This window comes from Meles meles, chromosome 3 (genome assembly GCF_922984935.1).
Source record: "Meles meles chromosome 3, mMelMel3.1 paternal haplotype, whole genome shotgun sequence".
Taxonomy (NCBI): Eukaryota; Metazoa; Chordata; class Mammalia; order Carnivora; family Mustelidae; genus Meles; species Meles meles.
This window is the reverse complement of record NC_060068.1, coordinates 97,842,388-97,865,454: the sequence shown is the minus strand read 5'-3', so window position 1 is coordinate 97,865,454 and position 23,067 is coordinate 97,842,388. Positions and strand designations below refer to the sequence as shown.

The 23,067-nt window shown below is 36.9% G+C and overlaps 1 protein-coding gene across 3 annotated transcripts in view; it reads right to left on the bottom strand.

Annotated features, from left to right (window-relative positions):
- SLC38A9 (solute carrier family 38 member 9) overlaps positions 1-23,067 on the bottom strand; it is an 86,770-nt gene that overhangs the window by 9,830 nt on the left and 53,873 nt on the right. For all 3 annotated transcript variants that reach the window (XM_046000077.1, XM_046000078.1, XM_046000079.1), the window contains 2 exons: positions 22,316-22,423; positions 10,415-10,521 (listed from right to left, as the gene is read on the bottom strand). In XM_046000077.1, the coding sequence (XP_045856033.1) occupies positions 10,415-10,521; positions 22,316-22,423 (215 nt within the window). The remainder of the gene's footprint in view (positions 1-10,414; positions 10,522-22,315; positions 22,424-23,067) is intronic.

The window sequence follows — 23,067 nt, the reverse complement described above, 5'->3', positions numbered from 1 at the left end:
TCCTGACCTCCTACCCCCATGTGAAGGAAAAAGCTCCAAGATATTTAATGCAGCCAGCTGTCAGATCCAAACAGAACATATTCCATGGCTCACAAATCTGGTCTCCATCATCGCTAAAGTTTCAGCCAAACAATTCAGCACAACTAAATTATGGCAATAAGCCTATTCATTTTTCATTTTAAACACAAATTATTTTGAAAGTTAAGAAAACGGATAAGAAAAAAATTATATACAATTTTACTTTAGTTTGATAACATAATTAGGAAAGTGGACATTTGGCATTAGGGAGCATTTGTGATTTTTTGGACAACTCTTCTTAAATGGGCTGAGCAAGAATAGAAATTTATAAACTTGAATGTTGATAAATTCACTTAAAATGCAAGTAACAAGCTATGAGAGATCCTAAGGTTAGGTTTAAATAGACAATCAGCTTGAAAACAAACCAGGGATTCCAGACCCTGAATTAGATGCTGGACATAACTATGAAGAAGCCACAGGAATTTGGGATTATGCAGGTTGGTTCTAGCATTCTCAGAGAGCTTCTCATTGTTTAGGGTTGAGGAAGGAAGCTTCAGGGGATTTCCAAATCTTTACTCTTTTTTTTTTTTTTTTAAGATTTTGTTTATTTATTCAACAGGGAGTGGAGACAGAGAAGCAGGCTCCCCGCTGAGCAGGGAGCCTGATGTGGGGCTCGATCCCATTACCCTGGGATCACAGCCTGAGCTGAAAGCAGCCACTTAGCCAGCTGGGCCACCCAGGTGCACCAAGTCTTTCCTCTTTAGTTCATGAAGCCTAGGGCCCATTTCAGGCTAGACTTTAGTCACTCCTAAGGTTGTCTCACAGTCTTGTAGAGAATGAACAGAAATGAACACGGCAACTCTACCTTTCATATCAAAGGGTAATAGTCTCTCATAATGATGTTTAAAAGTCATTCTACTTTCAACCTACTCAATGTAAGTCAAGAACAGGGTAGTCTCATAAAATGCAAAATCCTGGGGTGGCTCAGTGGGTTAAAGCCTCTGCCTTCGGCTCAGGTCATGATCTCAGGGTCCTGGGATTGAGCCTCGCATGGGGCTCTCTGCTCAGCAGGGAGCCTGCTTCCTCCTCTCTGATTGCCTCTCTGCCTACTTGTGATCTCTGTCAAGCAAATAAATAAATCTTTAAAAAAAAAATGCAAAATCCTGGGAGTCCAAAACAGATGTGTAAGAGACAGCTATACATAAAGTGGGACAGCTACCATTTCACAGACAGTCTTTAGCCTCTCTAGCACCTACCTGGTCACCCATTATTCTGGTCAGCTTTCCGCAAAGACATGTATCTTAGTAGCCTTTTGGGGGAAAGTCTGATGAAGATGATAAGGCTAAGGTACAAGGGCTTCCTGATAATAAGTCAGTTTTCCCTTCTGCTTTCCTGTTCTTATAGCACTGTACACATACCTGAAATACAACATCTACTAGAGTGTACTGTGGCTATTGTTAGTTTTTATTATTAATCTATGTTCATGAATGAAAGCTCACAAGTGGAAAAAAACTGTCCCTCAACAAGGTTAGTAGTTTTTGTTATCAAGCTGGTATTTTAATTTTTTTTAAAGATTTTATTTATTTATTTGACAGATAGCACAAGTAGGCAGAGAGGCAGAGAGAGAGAGGAGGAAGCAGGCTCCCCGCTGAGCAGGGAGCCCGATGTGGGGCTCGATCCCAGGACCCTGGGATCATGACTTGAGCCGAAAGCAGAGGCTTTAACCCACTGAGCCACCCAGGCGCCCCTGTATTTTAATTTTTTTATGTCTAAGCTTGTTCATACCACTAGACTATGAGATCCTTGAGAGCAAGGGCTGTGTCTTTTTCATCTTTATATCCTCAATACCAAGAACAATACCTGGGACAGAGGTGGAAACTGGTAAATAAATGCACTGAAAAAATAATAACCATGCTGGTTTTAGTTAGTAGCCGGTTATTAAACTGGCTAGGTGCTAGGCTATGCACTAAGCACTTTACATGCATAATCTCATTAAACGCAGGTGCATTCATTTTCTTCATTTTATAAATGAATAAACTAGTACAGCAAGGTTATAAAACTTGTTCATGGTTGTAAGTAGCTGGTGAAGTCAGTGTTCAAAATAAAGATGTTATGGTTCCAAATTGCATGCCCTTAGCTATTAAGTAGACAAATGATCAGTCTCGAATGCATCTATGTCACAGTTAATAAACAATAATAAAGAAAACAAAGATGGGGCGCTTGGGTGACTCAGTCAGTTAAGTGTCTGCTTTCAGCTCAGGTCATGATCTCAGGGTCCTGGGATGGAGTCTCACATTGGGCTCCCTGGTCAGCAGAGAGCCTGCTTCTCCCTCTCCAACTCCCTCTGCTTGTGTGTACATGCTCTCTTTTCAAAATGAATAAATAAAATCTTAAAAAAGAAAACAAAGATAAAGAGGTAACAAGTTACAAGTAACCGAGGATACAGCAGAGTGCACACACAGATGCAAGAGAAATACTAAAATCAGAAAAGTTCTGTTTTGTAGTAGTCTAAATGTACATTCAATGCAACTAGGTCAAGAGTTGCATATCTGTTTTCATCTGAAACTACTCTAATGAACAGAAAAGATGTTTTAATATGAAAGCAGCTGAGGTTTAGCATGTTCCTGGGAAACGTGCCACCTACGAATACCATGAACACATGTGGGTTTTGCTATTCTCTGGCTTAAACACCAGCTATCACTGTACTAGGCCTGGAGATTTAGCCTAGTAGTCCATTTAATGGAAAAGGGAGAAAAAAAGCCATCTTTTAGACGAGTCTCAAAGTAAAAATATACTTAAAAAGAGGCACAAGTGACAATATGAATCCTACATATTAGGTTAGGTAATCTACTCTGCCTTATGAATAAGCAATTGCTGGCAGGGTGATGGGAAAAATGTCACCTCAGAATGAGGACTAGCTTTAGCAGGGGACATAAGTGGTGCTGGAAGCACATTCTGCTTCTTGAATATGGTTTATAATTTGTTCCACATACCGTTCATAGTGAAAATACTATGCAGTAGAGCATTTACTAACAAAAATGACAGAAACTGACCACAGAGACCTACCCTAGACATTTACATAAAACTTCTAATGATGTACAGTTAAGTAAACTACACAGATTCATATGAAGAAGCAAAAAGTAAATAACAAATTGAGATATAAGGCACTGCAAATTGTTTTTAAAGAACTAGCACGGTGTGAAACGAGATAAAGACAGGCAAAACAAAACAAAAAAAGCACTGTATAGGTTCTAATTCAAGCATGATGAGGAAATACCAAGAGGTTAGTCCACATACCCAGGATCATTTCCTAGATGGTTATAGAGACTATATATCTGATGATATAGAATGAGTTGGATGATCTTCAACTCTACAACATTTTTTTTTCTTTTGGTAAGGTATGCCTTACTAAGGAATAGAACTTATATCCCATTTCGTGACACAAGAAAAAAACTGTTTAGTGAAAAAAAAAAAAAAAAACAAAAACACCACCATGAAATTAAGCTGAACTTAACAAAGCTGAAAAATCTGATCATTATACCTGTTTAGAAGCCACATTATTTTCCTCCTTCACAAATGTCTTTAGATCCAAGTCCTACTACCGTTTATATAGAAGCAAATGAGGCCTTTTTATTCTTTTGTCTTCTGCCTTTTAAGCCTTTGTTTACTGGCTCTGAATGACTAAAACAACATTAACAATTCAGAGTATCATTATGGATGATAAAGGCACCATGAAGCAATGAATGGACAATGCTAAGTGGGAAGACATTAGAAATTGGAAGTGAATATTACACTAGTATCCTGAAAACTCGTAAAGAGAAAGCAGTACAAAATTCTCTTATTTGTTTAGAAAGACAACTTTCTTTCCATTCTTTACCTATTAATTCAGCTTCACATTAAAAATTTTTTTTTTTACTTATGTATTTGTCAGAGAGAGAGAGAGAGAGAGAGAGAGAGAGAGCAAGTGGCAGGCAGAAGGAGAAGCACCCTCTCAGGTGAGCAAGGAACCCAACATGGAACTAGATCCCAGGACCTGCAGATCATGATCTGAGCTGAAGGCAGACGTTTAACCCAATGACCCACCCAGGCATTCCAGCTTCATATTTTCTGACTTAAATCTCAAGAAAATATATATTAACAGAACTTCTATGAGTAAAATTATTTACTGAAACCTGCTGAAAAGTATAATCATTAAATAAACCAAATGACATTTTTTTTTCTCAGAATTTTTTTCTCAGCTACCCATTTAGCTTAATTTATGCAAATAGCTAAGCTAATTTCAATGCAATAAAAAAGAGTATGTATTTACAAGTATTTAAAGTGTTTAGAATTTTGTTAGCACGAAGTGTTAGCTTCACATTACAGAATGTTAGCTTTATCATTAGTAGTTACTAATATTTTAAGAAGTTAACATGAAGTCTAATTTTTTTTAAAGATTTTATTTATTTGACAGAGATCACAAGTAGGCAGAGAGGCAGGCGGGGGGGGGGGGGCGAGGTGGGGGGGGAAGCAGGCTCCCTGCTGAGCAGAGAGCCCAATGCGGGGTTCCATCCCAGATCCCAGGATGCTGGGATCATTACCCAAGCTGAAGGCGGAGGCTTTAACCCACTGAGCCACCCAGGTGCCCCAAAGTCTGATTTTTTTGAAAGCTAGACTACACCTCATACCCTAGTTTCAATTAAGACAATAAGAAACCATCATCCATTTAAACTTTTAAGCTTCTTTTTAAAAAATATTTCCCACAAAAGACAAAAGTTGAGTCAAATTTATCAGCTGAACCTAACGTACTAGTTCTACAAAGTGCTAGTCCCAAAAGGGAGCAGAAACAGGAACCCATTTTACGGTATTTCCATATAAAATACAGATTTCAAGGCCCATGGAGTGTTCTAGTAAGAAAGGCAGAGAATCTTCCTGCAATCTTTGGGAGACCATGAACTGAAATGTCTCTCTTTCCACGCAGTCCTGAGCCTCTCCTACTGGGGAATGTATATCTCCAGATACACTGGTGTAATTTTCCAGAAAAGTGATTCTACTTTGCAGTTTTAGGAAGCACAAATAGAGGCTGTCCTCTTTTTTAAAGGCAGTATGACATTAAAACTGCCTTGGATACCTCTTTGAGGAAGATGTGGGGGCAGATGCAGCACAGCTGAGGTCCACCTGCTCCTGCCTCATTGCTGTTCGCTCTCACCCAGGAGCAAGCTGGTCAGAAAGCTGTGCACTGCAGCCATGGCTTACAGATACCAGAAAGACTCCCGTAAAACCTGATGTAGGGATCCACTGAATGTACATATGCCCTGGAGAATCTGTGCTGACTTGATTGGAGGCAAAAAGGAAAAGAATATTAAAGTAAAAGAACGAGTTTGGATGCCCACCAAGACTCTGAAAATCACTATGAGAAAACTCCTTGGGCTGAAGCTACTAAGATTCCAAAGATTTTCCAAAGTCAAATCTAGACAAGGATCCACAAGCCACTCATTAATTTGCACTGTCCTTCAGAGGTTATTAAACAGATTACTTCCATCAGTATTAAATGGCTGAAATCACTACTGTAGATACTTATACCAACTATTTCAATAAATTATCAGTTGTTAAAAAAAATGTGTGATGCGATCATAATAATCCACGAGAAGAAAACTGTTCCATGACTTAACAATTTTTGTCGAAACATTAAAAACCCTCACTGTATAGGAAATGAAAAAAAAAGCAAAAGTACTATTTATTTACTATTTTATTTTTTTAAAGATTTTTTTATTTATTCATTTGAAAGATTGAGCAAGAGCATGAGCTAGGGGAAGGGTAAGAGGGAGAGGGAGAAAGAGATCCCCCTGCTGAGCAGGGAGCTGATGCGAGACTCAGTCTCAGGATCCTGGGATCATGACTTGAGCTGAAGGCAGACACTTAACTGACTGAGCCATCCAGGAGCCCTAATATACTATTTTAAAACCTCAAAAACATCAAGAATTAAAGTGTGTGTTTTTTTTTTTTAATTTGTAAAAATTTACCAAGAGCACTTCGAATTGTTTCCTCCTTCTCATGGTATAATTACAATACAGAGCAAGCATCTTTTCCATGCTTTAGTGAACTGTCATATTCCTTTCTTCTAAGTTTGTATCAGCTTCCATCACTTCATCCACTGTGCCTTCAAAGCTGTGAAGTATCTCTCAGAATTCTTTCAGTGTGAAGTTTTCTGATAGTGCTACTTCCTTGAGAACAACTTCATTCTTATCACAACCACTTTCCTCATTCATGTTGGTAAATTTACCTTCCCCAGGTCCCCAGGTTCCTCTGGCTGCACACTAAATGTCTCTTGAACATCTACATTTCCGCAAGTGGGTTTCTTTTATGGTTCCATTCATGTTTCATTCAAATTTCATTTCCAGCATTTTCACTTTTTATTTCATTATTGCACTTTCACCTTTGTCAATTTTCTCTCTTGATTTTCCATTTTTGTAAAATATTATGTGGATTTAACATCGGGTAAGAAGGAGATGACTCAACTATCCACTTGGCAGTCTGTGTGTAAAGTGAATGACAGATGTGTAGTGACCAATCAATAACAGACTTTGAAAGAAGTGATGTGATTGGTAACAGACCATGATATAGGTCTGTTATTTATGTGGTGATTTGTGAATTGAAGGGCTGGTAGCTATTACTTCATGTAAGTACTCAAATTTCAAATCCTGTGGTACTTGGAATTTGAGCCACAGTGTTCGGGGGACTGAGGTAACTTAATTAAACCACAGTAACAAAGTCATGCATGTAGGAACTGTGTAAAGTGAGGTTTGCCTGTTATTTAACTCATTAAGACTTTTCTACTAAAACAAACTAATTTAGAGTACAGTAAAAATGTGCATGCATGTTTAAGGTGAAATATGACACTTCAATGAAACTGTGCTCTTCACCTGCAGATTCCCAGATATACGAGGCATTCTCTGTTATTAGGAACTAAAACTTTAGTGGTAAAGTCTGAGAAGCAGAGCCTTATGGATAGAATGATCCAATACATTACTTGGTCTAAGTTGGCCTAAGAAAAGAATTGATTAGTGTGGACAGGAGACTTAGATTACACCAAGGAATACATTAATGAGATTTACGTTATTTCCTGTGAAGATGAAACAGGTATTTTCCACATAGCTTTCTAAACTTCCTAAAACTTGGAGTAGGTAGCTTTGTTCAAGTGACAATGAGTCAGGGAATTTGTGAAGGAAGAGGAAGAGATTTAAAAGTACAGAGCTTTAAAAGTATATGCTCATTTTCCCCTTACATTGCAAAGCTTCAAATGCTTAGTTAGGATAAACAAGACTTTCTTCCTATTCCCTCAGAAGAGGGAATTCCTATTCCCTCAGAAGAGTTAAAACTGTTTTTGACAAAAGTATAATAAAACTAAAAATTCCCAAGATAAAAACTAAATATAGGGGAATCTGAATGGCTCAGTCTGTTAAGCGTCTGGCTTCAGCTCAGGTCATGATCTCAAGGTCCTGGGATCAAGCTCCCGTCCTGTCCTAGGGCTCCCTGCTCAGTGGGAGCCTGCTTCTCCACCAAGCATTTCTGCCTGCTTCTCCGTCTGCCTCTGTCCCTGACCCTGCTCTTGTTCTCGCTCTCAAATAAATAAAATCTATAAACAAAAAAATTGAAAAATTAAATTAAAATCTAGTACACTTATGAGAAAAAAGGTAAGGAAGAACTGACATGGTTCATTATGTATTTTTCTGGGGATCTACTTTAGCATTATAGGAAGAAATCTTGGAGAAGAATTGATAATATTCTCATTGCAAAACAAGTTTTAAGGCACTGGAAAGAATCTGAAGGGGAAAATATTTTCTGTTAGGTGAGAGATTCACAGTCTAAATGTAAGGAAAGAAGGTAAGAGGGATATAGAAACAAAAAATTTCTAGCTGTTTCTATACACCACAGCATGTTAAATATTTTCCCTATTTTATAATGTTTAATTGTGATTAAAACCCTGAGAGATAGGTATAAAATAATGTTATGAAAAGGTCATTAGGTTTGGAAAACCCAGATTAACTGAATTCTAACCCCATTAGCAGGTAATATGACAGATGTGTTAACATGTAAGAGTAAACATGAAAATGTTAGAATTTGATTTATCTTGGCCTAATTTGAGAGCTAATTTCCTTCTCCTTAGAAGGATTTTTGCCTTCATAATGACTCTACCAAACATTACCTGAAGTCTTCTCAGAACCCCCAGGCTCAGTGAACCCTTCTTCCTTTGTATTTCAGTAACAATTGTACATAGCTCTATTAGAGCTTCACCATGATTTTCATTTACATGGTTAGAAGCCATCAAACTGATTTCAAAATCTGCAGACAAGGCCACAAGTAACTGGTTAACTTATGCCTGCTTTAGGTTCAGTTCACTCTTTTTTTCTCTAGTGTTGTAAGGGAGAAGGTTAGGCTATTGATTTGAGATCTTTCTTCTTTTTTAGTGTAGCTATTTATAGCTATAAAATCTCCCTTCAAGCACTGCTTTTGCTGCATCCCATAAGTATTGCTATGTTGTGTCTTCATTTTTAGTTATCTCAAAGTATTTTCCAATTTTTCTTGAGATTTCTTCTTTGACACATTGCTTATGTATGAGGCTGCTAATTAAATAAGGTCCATGTATTTGTCAATTTTCCCAATTTCTTTGTCAGTGATTTTTTAATTCACTTCATTGTGGTCAAAGAACATACTTGGCATGATTTCAATCCTTTTAAATTTATTGAGATTTATTCAATTTCCTAGCATATGGTTATCTCAGTATATGTTCCAAGGATTTGAAAAGAATGTGCATTCTTTAAAAAAAAAGACAAATAAAAAACCATTTTGTTCAAAAGGCAACCCACGGAATGGGAGAAGATATTTGCAAATGACAGTACAGACAAAAGGTTGATATCCAGGATCTATAAATAACTTCTCAAACTCAACGCACACAAAACAGATAATCATATCAAAAAATGGGAAGAAGATATGAACAGATACTTCTCCAACGAAGACATACAAATGGCTATCAGACACATGAAAAAATGTTCATCATCACTAGCCATCAGGGAGATTCAAATTAAAACAACATTGAGATACCACCTGACACCAGTTAGAATGGCCAAAATTAGCAAGACAGGAAACAACGCGTGTTGGAGAGGGTGTGGAGAAAGGGGAACCCTCTTACACTGTTGGTGGGAATGCAAGTTAGTGCAGCCACTTTGGAGAACAGTGTGGAGATTCCTGAAGAAATTAAGAATAGAGCTTCCCTATGACCCTGCAATTGCACTGCTGGGTATTTACCCCAAAGATACAGATGTAGTGAAAAGAAGGGCCATCTGTACCCCAACGTTTATTGCAGCAATGGCTACGGTCGCCAAACTGTGGAAAGAACCAAGATGCCCTTTAACGGATAAATGGATAAGGAAGATGTGGTCCATATACACGATGGAGTATTATGCCTCCATCAGAAAGGATGAATAACCAACTTTTGTAGCAACATGGACGGGACTGGAAGAGATGATGCTGAGCAAAATAAGTCAAGCAGAGAGAGTCAAGTATCATATGGTCTCACTTATTTGTGGAGCATAACAAAGAATATGGAGGACATGGGGAGATGGAGAGGAGAGGGAGTTGAGGGAAACTGGAAGGGGAGATGAACCATGAGAGACTATGGACTCTGAAAAACAACCAGAGGGTTTTGAAGGGGCCGGCGGGGGGGGGGGGGGGGGGGGCATTGAGGAACCAGGTGGCGGGTAATAGGGAGGGCACGTACTGCATGGAGCACTGGGTGTGATGCCAAAACAATGAACACTGTTATGCTGTAAACAAACAAACAAACAAACAAACAAAAACCATTTTGTTCAAGGGTCAACTGTAGTCAGGTTTTTTTTTTTAATCAGTCTGATATCTTTTAATTAGCATTTAGACCATTTATACTTAAAGTTATTATCAACATGATTGGGTTTAAATCTATTATCTTGCTATTTGTCTTCAGTTTTCCCATCTATTCTTTGTTTCTTTTCTTCTTCTTCTTTTTTTAATCTTCTAGATAACCTGGATATTTTAAAAAGACTGTATGACCACTGTTGGCTATTAGCAATGCCTCTTCATTTTTTCAGTGATTATTCTACAGCAGGGGTTGACAAGCTACAGTCTATCATGAAATCTGGCCCACTGTCTGTCTTTGTAAATAAAGTTTTCTTGAAACATAGCCACGATCCAGTTGTTCAAATATGATACATAGTTACTTAGGACACAGAGGCAGAGTTAGGCAGTTATAACAAAGACCGTAAGGCCTAAAATATTTACTATCTAAATCTTTACAGAAAAAGTTTGCTGACTACAGTTCCACGGTTTAAATTTAAGAATTAAGATCCAGTAACAAAATTCAATTCCTCTGACAATTACTCACATTGTTTTCTTGATTCTTGTTGTTCTTCAAGAGTGTAATAATACAATTATGAATAAAGAAAGCAAGGGTAAGCACTCCAGTCAGCTGTGGAAACTGAAATCTTATCTCTAGGAGAAAAAGAGAGTGAAAAAAAAAAAAAAAAACACAAAACATTAAATTGACAGCTAGAAAACGAATGTTAGTAGCCAAAAGTTGACTGCCAAAAATTAGTTATCTCTGCTTTATCCAGGGAATAAGAATATTAAAACGTCTTTACAAAGTTCCTCAAGGCTAGCATTATACTTGAGCAAAATACTTGAAAAGGGAAAGAAAAGCAATCAAGAAATGCCTACTCTGTGAGGGTACTTCACATCAGTTATTGCTGTTTGAGGTCACACAACTAGTGTGTGGCAGGCACAGCAGGATTCAAACTTAGAACTCTAAAGGTCTCCCCCTCTTCTAATGCTTGAATTTGCCAGAAAAACACTTTTAGAAAAGGAATCAGAAAAGGGAGAATTGGTCATTTAACATTTTTCAAAGGCTAATCTAAGAAGCACTGCTTATTGGGCTCTCTGCTCAGCAGGAAGCCTGCTTCTCCCTCTCCCATTCCCCCTGCTTGTGTTCCCTCTCTGGTTGTGTCTCTCTCTGTCAAATAAATAAATAAGATCTTTAAAAAAAAAAAAAAGCACTGCTTAAAAATACTCAAAATAACAAACGTCTACACAGAGGTGAATGGTTAAACTATGATACAGTTGCTCTGTGGTATACAGTACATTAAGAATTATGTTCTAGAGAAAGATTTTATGCTATGGTAAATGTTTATGACTCAAATAGCATGTAGAGTATGATTTTTACATTTATTTTAAAAAGTTTGGGGATCTATATACGTATGTATGCTAAGAAAAAAGACTGGAGGGATAACCACAAAAGTTTAAATAGTAGTTATCTGGTTAGTGGGATTTACTTTAAGTTAATTACTTATCTATATTCTCTAAATTTTCTAGAATAAATTCAAAGTTAATATGAAATAAGAATAAAATAATAAATATTTCAAAAGCACTGCCAATTTCTGCTTTGAGGTTTGCTAACACAAAAATGAAAAACTGCTTTTTAAAAATTTTTTTTATTTTTTAAAAAAGATTTTATTTATTTATTTGACAGAGTAGGCAGAGAGGCAGGCAGAGAGAGAGGGGGAAGCAGGCTCCCTGCTGAGCAGAGAGCAAGATGCGGGCCTCGATCCCAGGACCCTGGGATCATGACCTGAGCTGAAAGCAGAGGCTTTAACCCACTGAGCCACCCAGGTGCCCCTGAAAAACTGCTTTTATGTAGAATAAGACCAAGAGTTACATGAAAACAGTGTTATATCTAGGCGAAGTAGGTGGCAAAAGTGAAGAACAATCTGTCTCAGGGGATTCCTTAGTATAAAAAATACAAATAAGAAAACAAAGTCCACTGACTTTTTGCCATAGATTTAGGAAAGGAAATAAGAATAACTAAGAATCAAGCACTGCCTCTGAAAGAAATCAGGATGTAAGAATTTTAAAACCAATATTATAGTTTTCCATTAAGTTTTTGTTGTTCTGTTAGCTTTTACCTAAATTTTTATTTGCAAAAGCAATTCAAAGTCTATTTTTCTGGGGTGCCTGGGTGGCTCAGTCAGTTAAATGTCTGACTCTTAGTTTCGGCTCAGCTCATGATCTCAGGGTTGTGAGACTTAGCCCTGGGGTGGGCTCTGCTTAAGATTCTACCTGTATCCCTCTCCTACTGCACCCACCTCCCTACCTGTGCATACACACTGTTTCTAAATAAATAAATAAATAAATAAATGTTTCCTCAGGAAACTTCTCCCCTTTTCTGTCTATAATTTTTAACTTTTTAACATCTGAGCAGTAAAATAAAAATGTGGGGGCAACTCCCACTTCTGTTTAAAAAAAATAAAAAAATTTATTTCATTTTTAAAAAGATTTTATTTATTTATTTGACAGACAGAGACAGTGAGAGAGGGAACACAAGCACAGGGGAGCTCGAGAGGGAGAAGCAGGATTCCTGCTGAGTAGGAAGCCCAGCGTGGGGCTCGATCCCAGGACACTGGGATCATGATCTGGGCTGAAGGCAGCTACTTAACCGACTGATGGGAGAAAGAAACAGCAATATAATAATAGTAGACCGCTTCAATATACCACTTTTAACAATTATAGATCACTCAGACAGAAGTACACCAGGTGTACCTAATAGACATTTACAGAACATTCCACCCAATAACAGAATACACATTCTTCTCAAGTGCACATGGAACATCTCCAGTATACATCACATGTTAGCCCACAAAATATGTCTCAACAAATTTAAGAGAACTGAAATCATACTGAGCATCTTTTACAACCACAATGGTATGAAACTAGAAATCAATTACCAAAAAAAAAAAAAAAAAAAACCCAAAAACAAAAACCAAAAAACTGGAAAAATTCACAAATATGTGGAGATTAAGTAACATGTTACTAAACAACCAATGAGCCAAAGATGGAATCAAAAGATAAATCAGGAAGTTGAGATAAATGAAAATGAAAATACAACTTACCAAAACTTAAAGGATGAAGCAAAAATAGTTCTAAGAGGTCATTTTACGGTGATAAACATTCACATTAACAAACAAGAAAGATCTCAAATAAACAACCTAACTAAATGCCTGGGTGACTCAGGTGGTTGAGCATCTGAATCTCAATTTTGGTTCAGGTCATGATTTCATGGTTTTGGTATTGAGCCCCAGTCAGGCTCTGCACTCAGTGAGTCTGCTTGAGGATTCTCCCTATCCCTCTGTCCCTTCCCCAGCTTGAGCACATGCTCGCTCACTTGCTCTCTCTAAAATACATAATTAAATCTTTAAAAAAATCCAAACTACTTTATACCTCAAGTAATAATGAGAAAAATAAAGAACAAATTAACCTAAAGTAGAAGAAAGGAAACAACAAAGATGAGAGCAGAAATAGAGACTAAAAAGATAATAGAAAAGATTAATAAAACTAAGCTGGCTTTTTGAAAAGATAAACAAAATAGATAAACCAGTAGCTAGATTAAATAAGAAAAAAGAGAGGACTCAAATAAAAAAATTATAAATGAAAGAGGAGACATCATAACTGATACCATTTTAAGAGACTACTAAAACACTTATATACCAATAAAGTAGACAACCTAGAAGAAATAGATACATTGCTAGAAACATACAAACTACCAAGACTGAATCATAAATGGAAAATATGAACAGATAATTTCTAGCAAAAAGATAGAATCAGTAAAAAAATCTCCCAATAAACAAAAGTCTAGGCAGGACCAGATGTTTTCACTGGTGATTTCTAGCAAACATTTGAAGATGAATTAATAATAATCCTTTTAAACTCTTCCAAAAAATAAAAGAGGAGGGACCACTTCCAAACTCACTTTATGAGGCCAATATTACCTTGATCTTGGTATTAAATTCAGCAAGGACACTACAAAAAAAGAAATGTATAGGCCAATATCCCTAATGAGCATAAATGCAAAAATCCTCAACAAAACATTAGCAAACTTAATTCTATACCATGATTAAGTAGGATTTATTTCAGGGATGCAAGGATAGTTCAACATCCACAAATCAATCAACGTGATATACCACATTAATAAAAAAAGGGATAAAAATCTTATGATCAGCTCAATGGATGTAGAAAAAGCATTTCACGAACTTCAATATCCACTTAAGATAAAAACTCTCAACAAACTGGGTATGGAGGGAATGTATATCAACATAATAAAGGTCATGGCCAACATCATACTCAACAGTGAAAAGCTGAAAGCTTTTCCTCCAAGATCCAGAATGAGACAGGGTGTCCACTCACCAGTGTTGTTTCTAACTTGTCAAATTAGAATGAGTAAATATCCAGCTTCTTCCAACTAACCAATAAAAACTCTTTTTGAGTAACTTTCTTAAAAACCTGAGATTCTTTTCAACAGTTTCAGTGAGATATAATTCATATGCACTTCATCCATTTAAAGTATACGACCATTTTGGAAAGCTATTTGGAAATATCAACCAAAGCAGAATATACACATACCCTATGACCTTGCAAATCCACTCTGAGGTTTATACTCAAGAGAAAGGTGTCATATTTTTACCTGAGGATATATGTAAGAATAGAGTACAACAATAAACATAATACTAAACAACGAGACAAATGCCCCTGAACAGTAAAAGTTAAACAAATTATGGGTATAGTTACACAATGAAATACCAATGAGAATGAACTACAAACAGACACAACTACATGGATCATGTCACAATTTAATGTTGATTGGAAGAAGCCAGACACTAAAGAATGCATGTTCTATATTTCTCTTACGTGACTTAAAAAACAAAACAAAACAAAACACAGACAAAACCAACCTTTGGGGTTAGAAGTTAGAACAGTGGTTAACTTTGCAGGGAGATAGCAGCTGGTAGGCATAATGACAGGGACTTCTGGAGTGCTAGTTTTTGGTCTGTTCTGGGTATCTGGTACTTTTTTGTGAAAAATAATCAAACTATATACTTAAGAGTTGTGCACTTTTATATAGGTATGTTATGTCTCAATAAAAAGTTCAAAAGCAAAAACAAAAAATGGTAGGGCCTATATGTAAAAAAATATGAAAACAGAAATTCCATTATAATTGGAGGCATTATTAAGTATCAATGAGTGCATGGTAGAAGATAGTCTGCTCCTAATGGAAAGTTAACAATAAAACTATTAAAGCATATATGGTTAGAAAATTATTTTTTCTAGTTGTAGATGAACACAATGCTGCTAACAAATGGCAAATCACTGCATAATCCTTGCAGATCAGTGTCTGAAGTCTTTCTGAAATAATTTTCAAAGCATTTAACAGTTTTTCATTTTAAAAAATATAGTCCTAGATGTGTACTAATTGTTAAAAGTTAAAAGTATTACAGGGCTTCCAACAAAAACCAGCATTCTCTTGCTTCATAACTCCCAACCTGAAGCCTGTTTCCCTGAGGTAATTATACCTCTTATAACTATTCAGCAGACTTCAAATTTATAGTCTTATGTTTAATATGCTTATATTCCTTTGCCTTTATTTTTAAAATTTTAGACATAATCCATTGATTTTCCACCAGACTTTAGTCCTACCACCACTCACATTTTCCCACCCCTTATCCCCCCAATATCTTAATTATAACCTTGATTTTGTAAAAATCAGTATTCAGTGTTTTAATTTTGATGATTATTCTACATTATTTACAGTTAAGCCATGAAATGTATTATCATTATATTTTTTCTTTTTTTTAAGATTTTATTTATTTATTTGACAGACAGAGATCACAAGTAGGCAGAGAGGCAGGCAGAGAGAGAGAGAGAGAGAGGGGAGCAGGCTCCCTGAGCAGAGAGCCCAGTGTGGGGCTCGATCCCAGGACCCTGGGATCATGACCCGAGCTGAAGGCAGAGGCTTTAACCCACTGAGCCACCCAGGTGCCCCTATCATTATATTTTCTTATATAAAAATACTTTTGTTGTCCTGTTTTTATGGAGATTTATGGAGATTTGGAGGTATTTCCTTTTTTTTTTTTTTCTTCCCTTCCAAATTTTTTTTTTTTTTTTAATAAACATATAATGTATTTTTATCCCCAGGGGTACAGGTCTGTGAATCGCCAGGTTTACACATTTCACAGCACTCACGATAGCACTTACCCTCCCCAATGTCCATAGCCCCCTCCCCCTCTCCCAATCCCACCTCCCCCCAGCAACCCCCAGTTTGTTTTGTGAGATTAAGTCATTTATGGTATGGGGGGGTAGGGGGATAGGAGAAGAATAAATGAAACAAGATGGGATTGGGAGGGAGGTATTTCCTTTTCCATTGCCTGTGTACTTAACACTAATTTTTCCCCAAACTCTGCAAAAGAATGGTAAAGCTCCATTCTATACAACACATCAAATAATCTTTTCCATTTCATTTTCCTTTTGGAAAAAATGCCTAATGGGGCCCTCTGTCTGCTGCTGTGATCCAAGTGGGCTGCTGCACAGCTATTTCCTAGGATTTTGTCATTCACTGCTTTTTGGTGGAACACATTTTGCAGGGTTTTTTTGTTGTGTGTATGTGTGTATATGTGTGTGTGTCTGTGCGTGTGTGTGTACATGTGGAAAAAGAGAGCATGGAAGGTAAAATTTTGTGAGACTTTACCTTCTGAAAATATCTATTGTACTACACTTGATTCAGAATTTTAAGTTAAAATAACTTATCTTGAGACCTTCATAACACTTCTCTCTTCTAGTTTTAGGAGTTGTTAAGAAGTCTGAGACTATTCTGACTCCAGACCTTTTGTGTAAACCTGTTCTTCATCCCCAGAACTTTCAGAGTCTTCTCTTTATTCATGGTGTTCTGAAATCTTGTGATGATATGCTTCGGTGTGGGTTTTATTCACAGTGCTGGGTACTGTGGGACCTGTACCTCTAGAAACCCATGTTCTTTGGTTAGCAGGAAACTTCTTAAATTATTTCTTTGACAATTTCCTCCCCCTTCATTTTCTCCCTATTCCTTGGAACTACTTTAGTTATTAGGCTACCTGGATTAATGCTTTAATTTTCTTATCTTTTCTGTCCTTCCTTCCCTCCCTCCCTCCCTCTTTTCTTCCATCCATCCAGGATTCCTAAACCACTTTTTGGGAAGTTGGCTTTATCTTCCAAATTTTCTTTGCATTCTTAACTTTTATTATATTTTTGGTTTCTAAGACCAACCTCCTTCCTTCCTTCCTTCCTTGGCACACAAATACTGTTTCATGGATGTATTACTTTCTTTTGTCACCTTGAGACGGTAATTTTTTGCAAGTTTTCTTATTCTTATTCCCTCTTATTCTCTTTTCTTTTCAAGGTAACCCCCCCAACCACCCCATCCCCCCACCGACTGAGTTTTGTTTTCATGTAAGAGGTTTTCCACAAATATCTAGTGATCTTTGCCTATTTTTTTTAATATTGAAAAGTGAAGCACACAAAAATGTATACTTAGTAAACATCTAAGTGGTCTGATACAAGCAAGGTACCTGCTATTTCTTTGGTAGAACCCAAATTGCTCAAGACTCTAGGTCTTTCCTCTTGGACTTGTCAGTTTCTCCAGAGGAGAACCCTCTGTTATCCTATGCTGTCAGCATTCTGGGAGCCAAAGGGTAAAGAAAAGAGAATTGGAGGGGTACAGGGAGAGAGGAGAGTCTTACCACTCAATATAACACTTTCACTTAGTCCCTGTTTTCAGACTAAAGCCTTTATCCTACCCTTTGTTGTGTGTGGAGAACCTGAGTTCTGAGGCTAACCATTTCAGTTTCTTCCATCTCTTGCTAAGTTGAGGAGGAAAAGGGATTTATAATCTAACTATCTATCTATTCCTTATGTAAACTTTCAAAGAATTCTCTCCCTTTTAAGCTCTTTTCCTTACTCTTGCTTTCAGAATGACCCAAATGCCTCCAAATACTGAGGGTTTCGATGTATAGCTCAAAACGGCCTCCTCTGTGATAGAGTCACTCTCTGCAGGTACTTAAATTTCAGCTATCTGCTTTGCTGTCAGTCTAACCATCTACCAGTTTTCTAGTATCTAACAATCTGTTGCCATCTCTTGCCTGCTATTGTCTCTGCTATAGTCTCTTTGTGTCTTTTTTTACATTTCTTGCTTTCTTTTTTTCTTTTTTAAAAATTTATATATTTATTTATTTGTTTTATTTATTTGTTTATTTATTTATAGAGAGACACAGTGAGAGAGGGAACACAAGCAGGGGGAGTGGGAGAGGGAGAAGCAGATTTCCCACTGAGCAGGGAGCCTGATGTGGGGCTGGATCCCAGGACTCTGGGATCATGACCTGAGCTGAAGGAACATGCTTAATGACTAAGCCACCCAGGTGCCCATTTTACATTTATTTCTTAACTATTGTTTTAATGAGATTCAGGAGGGAGTAGGATAAACCTTTATTCATTCAACATTGTTTATACACTACTTGCAATGCCCTCAGAATTATTACAGGCCTTGGGGATATAACAGTAATAGAGAAGTACAGAAAACAAAAACAAAGAACATCCCTTTTCTCAGGAGCTAGCATTCTTATTAAGGACGACAGATACACAAGTTAAAAAAAATACAGGTATTCCTTACCAACTGAACTTTCATTCCCTGAATTTAAGAACCAAATAGATTAAGAAACATTTTTAGAAAGTCCTTTGTTATCTTAACTTCTGCTACTTTCTATCTGAAACTCAGGAACCAAGTAGATTAGAATAATAGATATCCCTTAATATTTCAATTCATTATTAGAATTAGGAACTTAATAGATTTAGATAACCAGGGATACCTGCATGTAAGATTTGGTAGTGATGAGAGCACTAAAGAAAAATAAGCCACAAGAACCCGGAGTGGGCAGGAAGCCCAGAGAGACCTCTCTAATGATAATAACCATGTGGCTTCCTAACAAAAGACAAGGTCATTTCATATGCAGGTAAAAGTTAGTGCAAGGATTCTGAGCTAGGAGATGCTTGCCATTCCTGTGGAACAGCAGGGAAACACTGTGGCTGGAGTGTACTGAATAAGTAGAAAGGTAGTAGGGAATGACGGCAGACAGGAAGCCAGGAGTCAGATCACATAGGATTTGTGGACTATGACAGAAGCTTGCTTTATTCTTTTTTTTTTTTTTTTAAGATTTTTATTTATTTATTTGAGAGAGAAAGAGCAAGCATGAGCAAGGGGGAGTAGCAGGCAGAAGGAGAAGCTGACGCCCTGCTCAGCAGGGAGCCCACACTGGGCTCCATGAAAGGACTCTGAGTTCAGGACTTCAGCCAAAGGCAGAGGCTTAACCAACTGAGCCACCCAGGCACCCAGAGGCTTGTTTTATTCTGAATGAGATAAATGAAATGGGAAACCAGGCTTTTTTTTTTTTTTTAAGATTTTATTTATTTATTTGACACAGAGAGAGAGAGAGATCACAAATAGGCAGAGAGGCAGGCAGAGAGGGGAAGCAGGCTCCCCGCTGAGCAGAAGGTCCGATGCAGGACTCTATCCCAGGACCCCGAGATCATGACCTGAGCTGAAGGCAGAGACTTAATCCACTGAGCCACCCAGGCACCCGGAAACCAGGCTTTTAAAGGTTGTGTTTTAAAAACCTCACCCTGGGGCACCTGGGTGGCTCAGTGGGTTAAGCCTCTGCCTTCGGCTCGGGTCATGATCTCAGGGTCCTGGGATCGGACTCTCCGCTCAGCGGGGAGCCTGCTTCCCCCTCTCTCTCTGTCTGCCTGCCTGCCTACTTGTGATCTCTCTCTGTCAAATAAATAAATAATAATAAAAAAATCTTTAAAAACCTCACTCTGGCTGCTAGGTATAGAACAGACTACAGAAGGGGAGGCAGACTGGAAAAGGTGAGATTAGTTAAGAGGCTACTATAATCATTCCAGTGAGAGATTAGCAGCTTGACTAATTCTTTCTGGTGCAAATGGTAAAAGGAATCTCAATTTACTTTGAAAGTACAGCTGACATGCTTTGCAGATATGGAAGGTGGAGATAAAACCAATCAAGTATGATTCTAAAGTCCGGGGCCTGAGCAAGCAGAAAATTGGAGCTACCACTTTCTGAGATAGAGAAACCTGGGAGAAGAGCAGATAAAGCAGTTTGGTGGAATAGGGTGGATGAAGAAGGAAACAAATATTTAGTTTTCATAAATATAAGTTTGAAATACCTAGTGGATGTCCAAGTGGAGATGTAGAAGGGGCAAGGAGATATATAAGGGCAGATGATAGTGGAAAGATCTGGCCTAGAGACACAAAATTGGGACTGGTCACCATACAGACAATATATAAAGCTAGGTGACTACAAGATATTACTTAGGGAATAACAGTAGAGAGAAAAGATGTTTGAATAAAACCATGGATAACTCATAACTAACTGGTCAGGAATGTGAGAAAGGAGTCATGCAGAAGAATCGAGAGAAAATGGGGTTTTAGAAGTTCAGAAAACGTTTCAAGATGGAAAGAGCGACCAAATGTTATGCTGCGGATAAGCTGAGAAGGAGAGATGTGAGAACTGGACTTGGCTAAGATGGAGTTACTGGATACAGTGGAGTGACTGGGGCAAAAGCCTAGCAAACATGAGTTTAAGGCAAAATGGAAGGAGAAGTAGAGTGAGAATAGACAACTCTTTCAAAGAGTATTTCTTTAAAGGGAAGTAACAGCTAGAGGGGAATGTGAAATTATCTGAGTTTTTATTTTTAGACTGAGAGATACATTTTTACCTGGTAGAAATGGAGTAAAGGAAATATTTGATGGTACGTGATTAAGAAGAAAGAAGGGATAACTACAGGAATAACGTCCTAAAGGCAGGGAAGGATAAGATAAAACACCCATGAGTAGTTTGTCCTATTTTTCCAATTACCTGGGAAGAAGGGCAATAGGATCCACTGCATTGAGAAAGACAATTTTGGTAACAAAAGTATATAAATAAAGATTTAATCAGAACTACAAGTTTATGTGAATTCTTCATCAAGATAGTAAAGACACACCCTCCAAAGTTCTCTGCTTCTTAATTAGCCTTTACTGAAAAAGATTTATGACATATTTTGATTCCTAAAAAATTCTTCACTTATAATAACGTAACTAATTTCAGGACCATAAATATAAACACAAGACTCCTTAATCCTCATGATTCTCCCTTCATATCATTTAGAAATGAAATAAAGTAAAATAAATGGCTTAATATGTATTTAAATATGTTTTCTTTTGCATCTTCTAAATATTTAACTCTTTTTTTTTCATATTTCTCTCATGTCCTATTATTAACAGAAATGTTTATCACTAAGACTCTTAATATAAATCAGTATGGACCTAATTTTAGAAAAAACATCCCAGACTATTTTTATCAATGAACGGAAATACTAGTTTTAAGTGGTCATTTTTATTCATATCCAATTTTAAATACAATATGGAAGAGAAGGATGCCTTTCAGTCTCTAGTATTTCCTTTATCCTGAATTTACACTGCTTTTTAGTCTTTGTGGGCTTCTTACAGAAATTAAAAAAAAAAAAGTCAAAGCTAATGCACCCAGATGATCTAAGTAACCATAGTAACAACTTCTAACAAACAACTCGATATACTCAGAAAACCCAGGCATGTTGTAACAAAAGCAACAGAAGGATTGGTAGACAATTATAATTGCTTCAGAGACAGTTATAATTGCTCAGAATAATACCAGATACTAAACAGACTTGAATTCTAGACTACCTGAATTAATAGGTAAAGAATGGAAAGAAAGTTGTCTTTCTAAACAAATAAGAGAATTTTGTACTGCTTTCTCTTTACGAGTTTTCAGGATACTAGTGTAATATTCACTTCCAATTTCTAATGTCTTCCCACTTAGCATTGTCCATTCATTGCTTCATGGTGCCTTTATCATCCCCAAATCCACTAAATTCGGGTGAAACTTAAGAAAATTGCCAAGTTATAACCATGAGAGAAAAAAGGAGGGAGGGAACACTTAATAACCACCATCTTAATTAAAAGCAATTAAAAAACCATAAGGGAACAATGATGTTAATGAACAGTATTATCTACATATGTTAATCAGTGACTACGTTCCAAGCTTCTGAAATTCTAGGGGTATGCTTCTCCAGAAAAGTCTAGGAAATGAGTTTGATTTTTTAATTGCATTATAACTTCAATGAACTTCAATTCTCAAGCAGAAATGACAAAGGGCCCTAGTTACTCCTAAGAGAAAAGTGGAATAATTTTAACTGCACTCCCATTTTTAGCTTAATAGGATTAATATAAAGTGCTCATCCAAAAAATGCCATTATTTGTTTTATAATACCAGTATTTAACAATAGTTAACTAACAGGTCAAATTTTTGGAATTTATTGATTATTTGGCCAACACAGCTTACCTGGTACAAAATACTCTGTTTGCATAAACCAGTGAAATTCCAAATGAAATCCCAAGTGTATGGCCTTAAACGTGACAAGGAAAATCAAATAGAGAACGGACACTGTGCCTGTAAGACAAAATTCAGAAACCATTTATCATCTTTGTGTGTTTTACAGATTGTTTTAAAGTTAAGTTTTGTTTCTAAAGTTCAGCGAAGTGTGGAAAATTATTACTCTCATTGATTATTCCCACTAAAACCCAGGTGGGATCTAAAGAATAGAAAGAAGCTACATGAGTTTTCAGAAAGCAAAACACTATGTAGTAGGCCTAAGAACTAAATGAAGGTAGCTCATATATTGAAGAATGCAAAACTGTTTAATTTATTTAAGAGCTAAGTTAAGTGGAGGATACATGCAAAAAAATTCATTACAAAATTGTAAGGTTACACAGGAGGAAAAAAGCAACATGAAACTGACTCTTATTCTTTGTATTGGAAATATTAGAGATGGTCAAAATGCTGGAAAAGTCTGTCACAGCATCTACTATAAGATGGTAAGAAAGTAAAGAAAGAAAGAAAAGAAAAGTAAGAAAGAAGAGAAAGAAAAGATGTGGCTCATAAGACTATTTGAGAAAGGTGATAAGCCAAATAATCCATGAATAATCTGAACTAGTACCTAGAGAAGGGTTTGACTGGGTAGTAGTACCTGCTAGATGATAAGATTACAGATTCTATTCATAGCTATTCATACATAGGGTGAAGTGGGTATTCAG